The sequence below is a fragment of the Sphaerodactylus townsendi genome, linkage group LG02 (genome assembly GCF_021028975.2).
Source record: "Sphaerodactylus townsendi isolate TG3544 linkage group LG02, MPM_Stown_v2.3, whole genome shotgun sequence".
In the NCBI taxonomy this organism is placed as follows: Eukaryota; Metazoa; Chordata; class Lepidosauria; order Squamata; family Sphaerodactylidae; genus Sphaerodactylus; species Sphaerodactylus townsendi.
In genome coordinates, this window is record NC_059426.1 from 36,240,049 (window position 1) to 36,255,273 (window position 15,225).

The window sequence follows — 15,225 nt, forward strand, 5'->3', positions numbered from 1 at the left end:
AAAAAGTTGCATTAGACTGGGGGCTGCTCAGGGTGTGTATTTGCTTCGCATCCACCAGAGCCAACAATTATGCAGAGATCTACAAAAACATCATGGGGGTCCAATTTTTTTTTTAAATGAAAAGCGTGGCATTGTGTACTTCAAAGAACTACCTGCAGGCCCTTACGCTTGCATTTGAATTTTGTAGGCCTAAACTTTTCTTTTGGAGGGGTGGTTAGTAGTCCCCATGGGTGGATCACTGAAGGGAAATAGAATTAACATCTCCTTTCCAGAATTAAGATCGATTTCCAGTCCCGTTTGTGTGTGCGTGTTTTTATGTTTCAAACCTTTGAAAGTCATTCAAAAGGACTTGCGTAATGTGTGAAAAAAATGTAAACAGAGTGAGCTTTAGAGAAACATGCTATTTGACCAGAATAATTCAATGACTGAAATGTACTATCAGAAAAAATACAGTACAAAATTACATTTCTTTTCTTCCAAAGCCTGTCTGGACTTACTACTGGATTACTTTTAAGTTCAAAGACAGAAGGTTATGTCCGAGCACCACAGTTCTTTCAAGAGCAGTCCAGCTGTACATTACCAGTTCGCCACCAAAGTGGGAACTGCAAGATCATCCTATCTAAGCAAGACTAAAACAGTTGAGTCTCTGCTATATCACTTATGCATTCATAAATGGTAGATTTGTTATAATAAAACCAAAGCATACATTCTAGGTCACATCAGAGACAAACCCCCTCACACTACAGAGTATTACAGTGCAAAGGCAGTTAACAACTTGTCAGAATCAGACGAGAAGTTGAAATCACAATTGTAGAAAAATGCTTGGTAAAGCCAAATGAGTTACAATTATTCAAGGTATGCATTCTTGTCCCTTGAACTTTAAAATGGGCATTTGCTGGAAATAACAGACACTTAAAATAAAGCCAGTCAAAACATCAAGAGCAGATACAGACTATTTATTAAAAATTACTACACAATTAATACTTTTGGACTGAAATTGGCACAGCCCAAGATTACCAGTCTACAAATATTATCGGGTTCTCGAAAATATTACAGTAAAACTCTCAGGTCAAGTCTCATGATTACAAAAAGCTCAGTATTTACATCGTTCACCTATGTAGAAAATGGTTAAAAAAACACATACAAAACCCCAACAAATGTAACCAATGTTGTAAACCTCATGTTTAACACCCCCCAAATCCAGAAGCTGAGCTAGCATTTTACTTTTAAAAAATAACTGTAGGAGAAAGATAAATGTATTTGCCTATTAGACTCTTTTTCCATAAAATTGGCAGACATTTTTACTGGGTGACATTGGGCATTGAGAGAGAAGAGGGTAGTCAAGGCCCCTTTCTTTGTGGGGCCCAGGTACATTAATAGACATGGTAAAGTCAGCAGCTCTCCCTTCAACTGTGAACAAGATCCACATACATACTTTTTATGCACATTTCTTTCACATTACTGTATTCATAGAACTGGCTGCATGCGCCTTTCAATGCAAATAAGGATTTGCATCCACCGCCACCTGTTGTCGTGCATGATTAACTGTTTGCAATTAGATATGAAGTGGGGCCTATAATTTAATCAGAATACCCTTTTCTCTCTTAACTGGGAACTTCAAGAATAACAGTTGTTGAACACGTGAGCAGGAATTGCAGAGTTGGAACTTGGGGGCAAGAATCGGAGCTGGTTTACAGCTTCACCTACATGGGCAAAGTTTGAAGGATGGTAGATGTACACATTGGGATCTACCAAAGGATTACATACTAATGGGAGGAAAAGCAATAGGGTAGAAGGGACCACCCCAAAGGTCTGAATGGATGATACTTTATTGCATATTTATGGTACCGGTGTCACTGTTCTTACAGATGTACACTTCTTTAAAAAAACAGCATCCAACTACTAAAAACATAGAAAGTTAAATTCCCCAATGAAGGAACTTCTGAATATAAAACAGAATAGAAAACAGAATCCCATTTCACCTGATAAAGTCACACGTAAATTGTATCTTGTAACTGCAGTGAAAGGCACTTGTGTGAAGAACACATGCATAAAGTTACATGTTGTGTGAATCAAATCTTGAAAAAATATCTTCTGTTATAAACTGCTATGGAGTAAAATTATTTAAAACCTTAAAAATCCTTCATTGATGCAAGGATTAGGATTTAAAAAAAAAACAGAGCAAATTTTGTATTTTTAAGACATATGTGATACCACCATTCCATTTGTAAAATGTCACACCTGGGACGCTTTACTCACAAAATCAATTTTTACTACAATTAAGGGGGTCATATACAAAATGAGATAAGAACTAAAATTGTGAGATAAGAACTAAAATCCAGTTCTATTCTAAATGAGTTATTTCAGTCCTAAAGACTGAAAAAGTATTATGTGGGACACTGGTCAGCATTCCAAATGTGTCCAATCGTTTTAAAATGCAATTATCTCAATTATCTCATATATGCCCATTTGCGTCTTATGCGAGCCACAATTTGCCATCTGAATTACTACAACTTCCAATGGCCTAAGGAACCAGCTTACCCAGCAAGAGCATTTAACGGCGATGGGTGCAAGTGAAATACTTGCTCTTAACTTGTGGCTCACATCACATCTTTCTCAGACCTCAGTACTCAGCATCAATTATATAAATAGGCAGACCTTGCTTCTAAATTAATATACTTAATGAGGGTGCAAAATGCATCACATTCCGTGAGCACATTTGTTTAGAGATGTTTCCGATGCAAACAATAGTTCTTTAGAAGTACAGTAAGAGATCAGGTCATCCTCCTTTGTAGTCCCACACTGGATGACCTATGTCTTCCCAGCTCCAATTTTTGAGGTTAACAGGAGCATATTTATACATGCTCCTCCCAACAGTGGCTTTAATTACAACCTAATGGTCCATACAAGTCTGTCCAAACTCATTTATGCAGAAACTATCGCGTTTCAGTTCCAAAGAAATTTCCTCTGCAGTTACACTACGTCTTCTTGTCGAAGTGTGAATTCAGATGCCTTAGAAAGTCCTCGCTGGACGTAAGAGATGGTGGGAACACTTTTTGGCAGAATTCACATACTCCAGGCTGATCAAGTTCTGGGTCTGCAGAAGCAACCGTTGATAAGTCATTGTCTTCAGCATGATACGGTTTCCAGAGCGGCTGCAAGAGATAAGGGGGGAAAGTTAATATTCTGTGCAAAATGAATGTTTCTCTTTCTGGACATAAATGCTGAAATATAGAAGGTTGGATTCAACCAGCTTTGGGGGAGTGAAAAAAAGGAAGCTGGGGATTTCCTCTGACCACCCCAAAAAGGCCAGTTGGGAATCCCCAGAACTATGTTCGAAAAAGCCAGGAGGGATGGATTGGGGCTAGTAAGGAAGAAAACTCAGCAAGATTGAAAAATCTGGTTGAATCTAATATAAAATATCCAGTTAAAAATGTATTTTGCTCTTTAGTGAAGTTATCATAATATTACGGCTTATAAGAACTCGCCTATTTACTGTTTTTTATTCCAGTAGCATTTACTATAATCAGCAGAAGCATTTCTTGCTAAAAACTGCCATCTGATACACCCAAGTGCTACATTCTTTATTTCAGTCTATGCAGAAATGTTACCCTAAGGCACTGACCTAAGAATCCCTACTCAGATGGCATCCCTATTTTCAAGAAACAGAACACGTTTAACAATGCTTCAAAAATACATGCTTGTTTTACTGATTGCAACGTGCAAAACGGATTTTTATTGTATGGTGACATGGCTGCACGGGGAAAGAATTTGAAACCACAAAGGCTAATTTGGGAGCTAATTTTTTTTTCATTATTTCTTCACTATAATCTCTTAGCCTTCTGATTGTTACATACTCTTGATGGATAATTTGAATTTTATCTGTACAAGGATGCTGGGGGACAAGTATTTAGCCACTGTTCTCAGTTCTGTGCCTTTCTTTTAAAAAATGAACCTTTTGAACGGCATCCAAACTGCAGCAAATTTGGAAAGAAGGGGAAAGGCAAAAAGCAAAAGTGTTCTCAACTGTCATATTGCTGTGTGATTTTTAACCCTACATTTGCATTAGGAAGACAAGGACAGTACATCTTTGGGGTTAGAAATGCAACATGGGTTTGAATGCTCTGTAAGCCATATAGGGTTTATTCTAAGCCTTCCTCCTATTGCTCAAGGACTTGATGCTGCCTCTAGTCCACCCCCACCCTCCATCTGTGAGTACACCCCCATAACTTTTCCTAACTCAAAGGGGAAAAAGTCAGAAAAATAACAAAGACAGTGTTCATCTGCCCTTTTGATTGTATCATCTATTTATTTTAAAGAGAGAACCCAGCTTCCTATTAAACGCCCATAAGCCCACCTTCACAAAACAATGATTCCCACTGTAGTCCCCTCATTACCATCACCACACACACAAAAAAAATGAACTCCGAACCGGCTTTTTAAAGTTCTAGAACCTTAAGAATTCTGAAGCACGCTGGCTCATTAAAAAAGAATATCAGCCACAATATCTTTTCAGGAGTCCTTTACCTAAACAATGTTTAACGTTGTCACAAGGTCTTGGCAGATTTATAGCATGGCTCTTTTACCGTGGTCAGCTATCAGTCCTTGTAGAACAGAAGCTAATTAGGTGTAATTACAGCAAGTTCTCCTTACAGTCTACTTTTTGTTGGTGTAAATTGCTTCGGAAAGCTGTCTAACCACTGATGCGTGTTTTAAATATCGCCACAGAAGTGTGCTTTTAATTACTTATTTGCAACTCCACCTTGATTTAATCTGGCAGTTTAATAACTGTCATAGGAAGTACGATTACTTGACCAAAATATACCTGCTAGTCTTATAATATTTGATCAAGCATCCACACCAGTGAAAGGACCAATTCTTAAGGATATTTGTTCACTGGGTTTAGAGTTTCTATATAACAGAGCTAAATGCTTGACTTACAAAGCATTTTGGTAGAATGAATTTTTCTTTGTGGAGGGCATTAAGTTACACAATGGCTTTATTCTGCATTCTTTCTAATGATTCTACTTTTGCTTAAGTGCGTTGCGTGCGCTATGGTGAATTTCAAGCCTTCCATTTGAGATCTCAGTTAATAGTCTGGCTTTTACTTAGTTAAAAAAAATTCTGCTCCTCTAAATGTGACCTGCTTGAATGATTGAAAAGTAAAAAGATTCTCTTCATTAAACCTATCACTCAATGTCAGAAGGAAAAGTAATCTTTTAACTATTCCCTGCATCCTATTACAGAAACATACCAGAATCAAAGTAGCCTTCAAACCCCACCCCCCCAATAAAAATACACGAATCCTTAATTCATGGCATCACTGATTACAATTTGCCCTCACTAACACACAGACACACATCAGTTGAATACCCTACTCATGATGGTAACCCCACTAATTGTACTGACTTTAAAAGCTTATTTTAGTTGCATCTGGTTGGCAAAAATGAAGGATTTATATCTAGAGATCAATATGAGCAAATATTTTTCCAAATAGGTATTATTTAAAAGATTGATCAGCTTTTTAGATTCATAGCCCACATTTCAGTACATCAAGCCCTACACAGTTTGGCTCACAATTAAAATCATCTGTGGTGTTTTAAGGCAATAAAATTAGGGTTACAAGTATTCACTACGCATGCTTTAGAATCTGCTGGAGGGAGCTAGTAACATAATAATAAAAATCCGATTAAAAAAAAATCTTAGTTAAAATAACAAACTCAAGCAGCAGTTATGAAACAAATCGTCAGGATTTTGAATCAGCAACCGGGAAAGCCAACAATATAAAAATGAGCATTAAAACAGACCTGAAAAGCAAAGAGCATGAAAATGGGGAGAAAAGGGCAAGGAGAAAATATTTACTGGGGTGCTGTGTGGTTTCTGGGCTGTATGGCCGTGTTCTAGCAGCATATACAGGCCGTGTTCCAGCAGCATATACACAGCCATACAGCCCGGAAACCACACAGCACCACAGTGATTCCGGTTGTGAAAGCCTTCAACAATACAGAAAAGATTCAGTTTAAAAACCAGCATAAGCAAATCACATTTTATCCTAGTGCCTAAAACCACGTTGTCGTGCAGGTGAGCTTCAAGAGGCAGGGCACTCCTCAGGTAGATTCATAGATATGTGCGACACATTTTGTTCAACTGCTACCACAAACGCATATTTAGTGATTCACAAAGTATCTTGGCTGATCTCTTCCTGTTTTGCTTTTTTTGTGCAAAATAAAAAAAAATCAAGCGCTCTGCTTGATGGATCAGAACTCCAGGTGAACCAGAACGCAAGAGTGCACCAGAATTTCCCGTCCATGTGAATTTCTGTTGAGTCCGTACTGTTTTTTCAGAATTACAGTTTTCAACCCAGGTGTTTAAAAAACTGCAATTTACTGAGGAAGCCTGATTGAGTTTTTTATATTTAGTGTCTGCAAGGAAGAGCTAAATTTATTACATCAACTGAGAGCCACAGCTCTAACGACTTATGGCTGCCAATTACACTGCATTTAACTTTCACCCTCCTCATCTTTATTTGTTAACACATGTACTAAGTATATGACAGAAAGTCCTTATTGAGGGTGGAGGGAGAGGAGAGAAATACAAGATCAGGCATGTAAGTCATCATGATAAGGGGACTGGCACTGGCAAATCCTTTCTACAAGGATTCAGTCATTTTCAACGAAGTGCCTTCAAAACCGTCACTTTTACAAACTACTCGGCATGGTGAGCAGCCCCAAACGATGTTTGTATGGCTTATCACACGAACGAAGCTTTAGGATCCATCTGGTGAAGACCTTAGCGAGCTTCAGAACTGACAACCGCTCATGCCAATAGATGAATAAATCTGGGAGATTCTCACACGGACACTCCCTTCTCCCTGCATTTCTGCCTAGCTTGAAAATTAAAACACTTCCATGGAAAACTATAGATTTGCCTGAAGAATCAGTATGGTTTGTTCTCTCTCTCTTTTCCAAACCACGATTTAATTCTGGTCTGGAAGGAAAAGAACCAACCAAAGTTTATGGCTTCAACATAGGAAAGTATAGTTTGTGTAGAATTTGAAGGTGTTTTACGGACTTTGTGTGAGGAAATGAGGGCTGAGGATCTCACAGGCTTGTTCATGGAAACACAAAACCATGATGCGTTATTATGTCTGACCTATGCAACTGCTGCAGTGGCAACATCTCAAACCAGTCTTTGTAAAGGAGCCAGGTACAAAAGATGTGGCTATCAGTGGAGAATTCTGACTACGCACTCACATAGTTCTCCCAGCAATGGGGCTCACAGCCATTTCGAAATGCCTCTAGAACTGGACACATTATTTTCAGCAAACAGAATTTTCTTACTTTCCGAATGGTTCTTTTGCAAAGGGCTGCAAAAGGGCATTTATTCCCGTCTATCATTTAGCTGGATTCAAATTATTGATTTTTTTCCCAGTGATTAAAAATTATGTTCAACACTTGTAAATTAAAATGAATGCCTGCACTCAGCGGTAGCAGTAAAGATAACAGAAATATTTAAAGCAATTAATACAGCTGTATATTTAGTGGATTCTTAAGTAACATTGGCTTCTCTTGCAGAAGCTTCTGGATAAGAGACACAATTTTAATCAGTGGTCTAATGTCCTACGTTTCTACATGGATGCAACTAACAAATATTGAAACCATTTTTTTTATTGCCAGTTGTCTTCCCAAATGTAAACACTTAAAAATATTAAGATTTCCAGGCTACAACTGGCTTAAAGAACTGGCCCTTCGCATTCAAAATCGGATGCCCTAGACATCATCTTTTTTTTTTAAATGCAAGTTTTCTAGCCTGACACTCTACATCTTGTAACAGTTCGAACACCAATTCTCCTGCATTTTTTAAAGCTGTATCTCTCTGCATCTATTTGCAACCACACTGCCAGCTGTTCCAAATGTTTTAATATACAATACAGGGTGCCATCTATTTAAAAACAAATACATGAGTACTAAAAGAACAAGCAGGCAATTTAATGCAGAAACAAGAGCCAAAATACATTGGGAGGGAAAGTCTGGAAGTCTGGTCTGATACTGTTACAGGTTATTGCATATTTGGATGGTGATCCAGCACCAAGTGGCAATGGCAGGTACATAAAGGGGGAATGGCAGGCTGCTTTTGCAACATTATTGGTAATGCCTGAGTTGGCCAGCTTTTGCATGGAAACTATAAGTCCCCCATGTGCTCCTAATGTGAGAAGTTACATGTGCGCTAAAACATCTGTGGGTGAAAGCTGCAGTCAATGAGGACTAGTTTTGGAGGTATAAAGTACTAAGTATTTTTCAACCCAAAAAGACCCCTATGGCACAGAGAGAGATGCTGTCCTCCTCATAGAAATGGAGCGGCAATATGCATGGTGGGCATCAAAGGAGAAAAGCATCACAGAGAACATTAGGAGAGAATGCTGCTAGAACACGGCAATACAACCCGGAAAACACACAGCCCCCCGCAGAGAACGTTGTTTAGAAATATCTTTCAAAAAATGCGGCATGACGCTGAAGAAGATTTATGCCCTGCTTTCTGAACTAAGGAGTCTCAAAGTGGTTTAAAAACTCCTTCTCATCCCTCCCCACAATGGACACCCTGTGAGGCAGGCGGGGCTGAGAGAATTCGGACAGGACTTTGACTAGCACAAGGTCACCCAGCAGGCTTTATGCAGAGGATTGAAGAAACAAACCTGGTTCATCAGTTTCGAGTCCACCGCTCACGTGGACGGGTGGGGAATCAAATCTGCTTTTCCAGATTAGAGTTCACCTGCTCTTAACCCACTATGCTATTTTGGCTCTTAACTATCACCTGTCTTGAGTACTGGAAAAGGAAAGATACAGATGAATGAATGAATCTGATTTAAGAAAACGCTGCAGCAGCAAATGAAGGCTTCAAATGGGAGTCTGCGAGCTGCTGAGCCCAAGCCGAACTGCAAACCACCACTTCATGAATGCTTTGAATTCAGAATCCCCGACAGGGCTGCAAACGGAGTATGCGTTAAATTAAACAAATGCTCCCGATTGCCATCTATTTTACAGTTTATAGAATAATCGCATGCCAATGCAAACTTGATAAGAAACAAAAGCAATATACCTGCTGAGGTGCCCCCACCGTTCCCTCGTTAGCTTCTAGAGAGGAAAAGGCTTCAAAATTATTTAAGAATGGTGCTGTAAAGCCCAGAGCTTTGTCCAAAGGACTCTGCAAGAGCTCGTTTGTGTGGGTTGGAGGTTTGATTTTGTTCACAGCCAACAGGTTATGCCCGGCCGCAGTAAAAGGAACAGCGGCGCGTTCTTCAAACAAGTGACACGTTGCTTCACTGAAGTTCACAGCTGGATCTCCAAGCTCCCTGTCAAACTGTGGATCCGGAAGCAAGCATTCTGGCCCCACCGCACAAGGCACTGGCAGAGTATCTGGTGTACTCTGCAAGAAAGTCGAGTCGCTGTCTGTAGGGGGGAACTTGACGTTCAGTTTAGAAAGGGACTCTACAGAGTTCTCTTCCTCATCTGGGCCTATGCCTCTCGGGGTGATGGACGGGAACTGTGGAACGAGGTCTCTATTGAGATCCTTTTTAACCCAAGGGTTGCAAAGATCATCTGCGTGTTCATCGGTACACTGAATCGGCTTGGAGAATGAAATTTCTGTGAAGACAGAGGCAAAATGTAAATGGTTATATATAGTGCCGCAGAGACTTGTTTCAAGCTCATTATCAACTAATCTAAACTCTTTTAAGGCTCCACCGTCGACAAAGATGGTCCGTCAGGACATATAAACAAAAAGGGACCCTAAATTTGCATGGATCATTAGAAATTTTCTTCCCTTCTGGCAAATCTTGATAACAGTTTCCTTGAGCTGGCTCCCCAGACTGGAAACAAAGACATTTTTTTAACTAACATAGATTTCTGCTGAAACTATTACTTGGTCATTTTGATCTGTGTAGTAACGGAGGCTCTTGAACAATGAGAGGGACCCACACACTAGTGGTAGTTATTTGCCCAGTTTCTAGCCTCTGGGAATCAATTCACAACACTACAATAACATATTTGGGAGTAGATTGTGTCCCACCTCTGAGGATATTTTACAGATTAAAGAGAATAAAGAGCCACACCAATTCATCTTGTTTCATTTTAGCTAGATTTGGCTTGAATCATGGGTTACGTGCGTCTCAGTTCCTGTAACACCCAAGACTAGATTTCAATGATGTTGACTAATTTCTGAGAAAAGTCCAGTGTTTCTGCCTTCATAAGCCCTGATTCGTACCATCATAATTTCATTGCATGGGTCTATGGGGAAAGTCTGTGCTTATGGAACACCCTTCCTTTTGAGCCTGTCGCCCTCAGGCACCAAGCAAAAACGTTTCTATTAGGCTTCTACTTAAGGGTGTCTTTTAACCTCCTTTTCATGTGCTTTTAGCCTGAAAATTATTATCTTAAGTTGCTCAGTGGTTGTATGTCTTCAAGCCGTGACTGAGCTTTTAATGCTGGATTTTAATTAAAAACGTCCAAAGTTTTGTTTTTACAATTTGTTGTTTTGTAAGCCGCCTCAGGCAAGTCCCTTGGAAAAGCAGCAAACCACTGTGCCAAATAAATGAACAAATCATGAATGCTTCAGCTTCTGCTATGCCAACCCCATGCATTCACCGAGTGTGGCCTGACTTCAGTCCAGACCCGGCTTTTGACAAGTCACGGGAAAGCAAAATATGGGGCTAGACCATCTCTGCAGCACTGACGGACATGAGAGATTCAGCACGGACTATATGTTATGGATGCTGTCTGTACAATTAAAACAGCTGTTTGAAGTCCTCCTCCAATCAATTGCAAGATGCTGGTGCTGTCAATGGGATTTGATTATTATCATGCTACAGGCAGTGTTGAGACTTTGATTATGCATGAATGGTGTGCCTTGGGTCCTTGAGAGCTCTCCAGTGGAATCTGCTTGACCACTTTGGGCTACGGTGCTAGACTGTAGCGGGACCCTGGTCTGACTCCGTACAACAAGTTCTGACATTCTTGCAGTTGAAAGCAATTATTTTCATACTATGGACAGTGAAGTGACTTAGATCATGCATGAAATGAGAGCTCTCCAGTGGAACTTGCTTGACCATTGACTTGCTTGACCATTGTGAACGATGGTGCTGGATTGTAGCAGGACCTTGGTCTGACTCAGTACAGCAAGTTCTGACATTCTTGAAGTTAAAAGCAACTATCATCATACTATAGACCAGTGTTTCCCAACCTTTTCGAGGTCAGGGTACCCTGGACCTCACTCTTCCTATCTCACGGTACCCCTGCCACCACCCTCCACCTTCCCCTCCCATTGCCCCTGCTTGCCACACATCCCACCTTCCCCTCCCAGGGTGAAGGGAAGCACTGGGGGTGGTGGTGGCTGCTGACCTTGTGGCAGGCTCTGCCCCATGGGCCAGCTCCATGTCCTTGCTGGCGCCGGTGGGAGACACCACAAAAATGAGGGGGGGGGGGGGTAGTGTCACCGTGGTACCCCTGGGACATGCTCACGGCACCCCAGGGTACCACAGTCCTTAAGAGCTCTCCAGTGGAATCTGGGATTCCTGATTGAGAGAGAAGAGCTATCTAGTGGAAACTTTTGGCCGCTGTACTGGATTGCAAAGGGACTGTGGTCTGACACAGGTCAGCCAGTCCTGATTTTCTTGCCATTGAAATAAGGATTTGAAAGCCTTTTTAAGAAGATATCTATGGAGTCTGATCTTACAGAAAACTCCATAGCCAGCTGCCTGCAGCACAGGCTTGCAAAACAACCAGCTATTCAGAACACTATAACTGCACAAGTCCCACAAAACAAATGAGCGTTTAACAGAGCTGTGGCATTACAGGTGCCAAGCATTTCCGTAGAAACTGATGAGTTGAGGTTATGCATTGTGTCTCAGGATTCACCCAGAAAGGGATACATATACCACAAACAAGGGTCAAACAAGGGTACATATGATATTTTTCTCTTCTGGGGCAAACAGCAGCTGAAGATATAATTTGAACTGGACGAATGGAGCAGGAGGAAAGATTAAGTTACCCTTCCTTACTGTTGCTGCCCAAATCTGATTCAGTTCTCACATAACCCATTGCTTTTAACCTTAATAAGCTGCAGGAGATCCAGTACCACGAAGTGCCTGTAAATGGTCAAGTTGACCCCCTCACCTCCTGTTCTACAGAACCTGACTTGAAGCACCAACTTATTTTTTTGTCCCTAGCAAATTAACTGATGCCCTGACCCAGATTGTCCCAGGCTAGTCTGACCTCATCAGATCTCAGAAGCTAACCAGGGTTAGCTCTGGTTAGTATTTGGATGGGAGGAAGAAACGCCAAGGTTGCCACCCAGAGGCAGGCCCTGGCAAACCACTTCCATTCATCTCTTGCCTTGAAAACCCTATGGCCATGGTGGCCAACCTATGGCACTCCAGATGTTCATGGACTACAATTCCCATCAGCCCCTGCCAGCAAGTCATGCTGGCACGGGCTGATGGGAATTGTAGTCCATGAACATCTGGAGTGCCATAGGTTCGCCACCCACCACTGCCCTATGGGGATCATCAGGGCATAATTATTTACATCCCCTCCCATAGTCATTATATGGGGGGAGGGGAGAAGTACATGAACACCATTCACTTTTGAAGTGTGGCCAAAACTGCTTACTCCTGTGCAATTCAACAATAAGCCAAGTAGCTTCCCGAACCAAGCCGCCAAGTGAATGAACTTCACAAGCCATGAGTACTTCACAAGCAGTGCCCATTTCCCTCACCTTCCCTACAGCCTACATAGGGGCTGAGATTGTCTTAACATAAGCTGCACCATATAATGAAATATAAAATAGGAAGAAAGCCTTAAAAGAGCTCTGGAACGACGCTCGGCGTTAAGGCAACCTCCAAAACGAAGCACAACTTTTAGCCGAAAATAAGAGCTGCTGTAAAGGGATACCAGTCACAGGTTCTCTCCGTAGCTTAAATTTACTCAGCTGGTCCGTCTGTGTCCTTGCTAGAGTGCGTATGCGATGAAATTCCTCCTTCAGTCCCCAGAAAACGTTCCCGAGTTCGTCCCTAAAAATTCAGAGGTCAATCAGCCTTTGTCCACTCAATCTTCAACTGAGCAATAAGCCCATCAGGACATTCCTGGAATTATCAGAACACCTTAGTCTAGCAAGCCAGAGGTGTAATTAAAAAACAGTGAGCTTTGGGATGGGGCTTCCTGCCTTGCACCTTCATCACTGCATCACAGACTAGAAAATTTTGCTGGCGCAGCATCTCTAGTCACACCACTAACCTGACTGGTGCCAGCAATGACTTTTATGAGATGCCTTCTCAGGGATAGGAACCCTGACATGGGTCAGATCTATGCACCATAAGAGGGCAACAAGAATCCAGAGGGGTTTTGGGGCGGGTGGGCGGGCGGGGGGAGGGTTCCCTACTCATTTAACCCTTGGGAGCAAGAGGGAAGGAATGCTGGAGCATAAGGAGGAGCCATAAATTACAGAGCCAGCATAAACACTAGAGTGGAGCCCTGCTGGCACAAGGAGGAGGGTAATCACCCCCTCCTATTGCTGACTTCCAAATTCTCTCTCATGCCATGGCTGGGAGTCCCTTTCCTACTGGAACAGCATTTCTGAGTGCCTTTCAGGCTGTGGTGGGAGAGGGCTGAAGAACAGGAGGTCTGCTCCATCGATGAAAAACCCTTCTGTTGGGCCAAGACTGTCTGCGAGACCTGCACCAATTACACAACCATCCCCACAAACTAACCAAGCGATAACTCCTCAACATACCTTTCAAAGGAAATAGCAGCACAGGCCCCCGTAGGGAATTCCGGCCTAGATGAAACCTGCTTGTCGCTTTTTAACTTTTAAGGGACGGGGGAAAAAAAAGTTCATATTAACAGACCTTACTGGTTCATCCTCAACAACTGAACACATCAACATATTTAATACTGTAACAACATAGCCACTGGATCAGTTTTTGTTTCATATTCAAAAAAAAAATGTCATAATCCTAAATGGTCAAACAGGTTTCCCAGAAATCTAATGCAGAACCTCCTCATTAAGGTGCTAGAAAACGTTGAAGGAGTAGTTGGGATGTTTTGATTGTTGAGATATGTTAGAAAAGGGAAGCACATTAATTTACATTAATGTCGAAGTGACTTTGGTTCTCATCATCAACAGGTTCTAATGCCCCACTTTAATAAGGGGAAAAAACTCCCCTCAAAGAAATTCAGTGTAAAATCATCCCTTCTCATTCAAAACAGTCATTTATTAAAAAATCCCACTCAAATACATATTAAAGAAGAAGAGTAGTTTGGGTTGATACTCTGCTTTTCCCTTCTTTTAAGGAGTCTCAAAGTGGCTTACAAACTCCTTCCTTTCCTTTCCCCCAACAGAGATCTTGTGATGTAGATGGGGCTGAGAGTTCTGAGAGAACTGTGACTAGCCCAGGGGTAGGGAACCTGCGGCTCTCCAGATGTTCAGGAACTACAATTCCCATCAGCCTCTGTCAGCATGGCCAATTGGCCATGCTGGTAGAAGAACTGATGGGAAGTGCTTCAGACCTGAAGTATCTGGAGAGCCGCAAGTTCCCTACCCCTGAACTAGACAGGAATTACCCCACTTGGGAGGTTCATGTGTAGTAGCAGGGAAACAAATCTAGTTACCCAGATAAGAGTCCTCCACTCAGGTGGAGGAGTGGGGAATCAAACCTGGTTCTCCAGATTAGAGTTCCCTGCTCTTAACCTCTATACCATGATGGCTCTCAGTTCAGACACAGAGCTAATATTAGTTGTTATATATCAGCGATGGCGAACCTTTTCAAGACTGAGTGCCCAAATTGCAACCCAAAACCCACTTATTTATTGCAAAGTGCCAACATGGCAATCTAACCTGAATACTGAGGTTTCAGTTTAGAAAAAACAGTTGGTTCCGAGGCGTGCGTTACTCGGGAATAAACTTGGTGGTAGTCAGTGGCTTTGCTTTGAAGCAACCATGCAACTCTTCCAACCGGTGAATCATGACCCTAGGAGCGTTTACTCAGAAGCAAGCCCCACTGCCAGCAACCGAGCTTACTCCCAGGTAAAGGATCATGCTTTAGTTCTTTGCATGAAAATCAGTGGGGTTTAGCAGCGCTTAACAGGGTTACCTATACTGCTTCCCCAAAACTAGGTCTTAGGTTTAATGATAATAATCGAACCCAGTGGCCCAGGCCAGCCTAGATAAGAGCAT

General features: G+C 41.7%; 1 protein-coding gene across 3 annotated transcripts in view; it reads right to left on the reverse strand.

The window, feature by feature from the left end:
• Positions 1 to 941: 941 nt before the first annotated feature.
• Positions 942 to 15,225, reverse strand: part of TANK (TRAF family member associated NFKB activator) — a 52,536-nt gene continuing 38,252 nt past the window's right edge. For 2 of the 3 annotated variants that reach the window (XM_048485829.1, XM_048485828.1), the window contains exons 7-10: positions 13,783 to 13,856; positions 12,945 to 13,063; positions 9,097 to 9,641; positions 942 to 3,155 (exon numbers count right to left, since the gene is read on the reverse strand). In XM_048485829.1, the coding sequence (XP_048341786.1) occupies positions 2,979 to 3,155; positions 9,097 to 9,641; positions 12,945 to 13,063; positions 13,783 to 13,856 (915 nt within the window). In that variant the 3' untranslated portion in view covers positions 942 to 2,978. The remainder of the gene's footprint in view (positions 3,156 to 9,096; positions 9,642 to 12,944; positions 13,064 to 13,782; positions 13,857 to 15,225) is intronic. The other variant, XM_048485830.1, reaches the window with a different exon arrangement.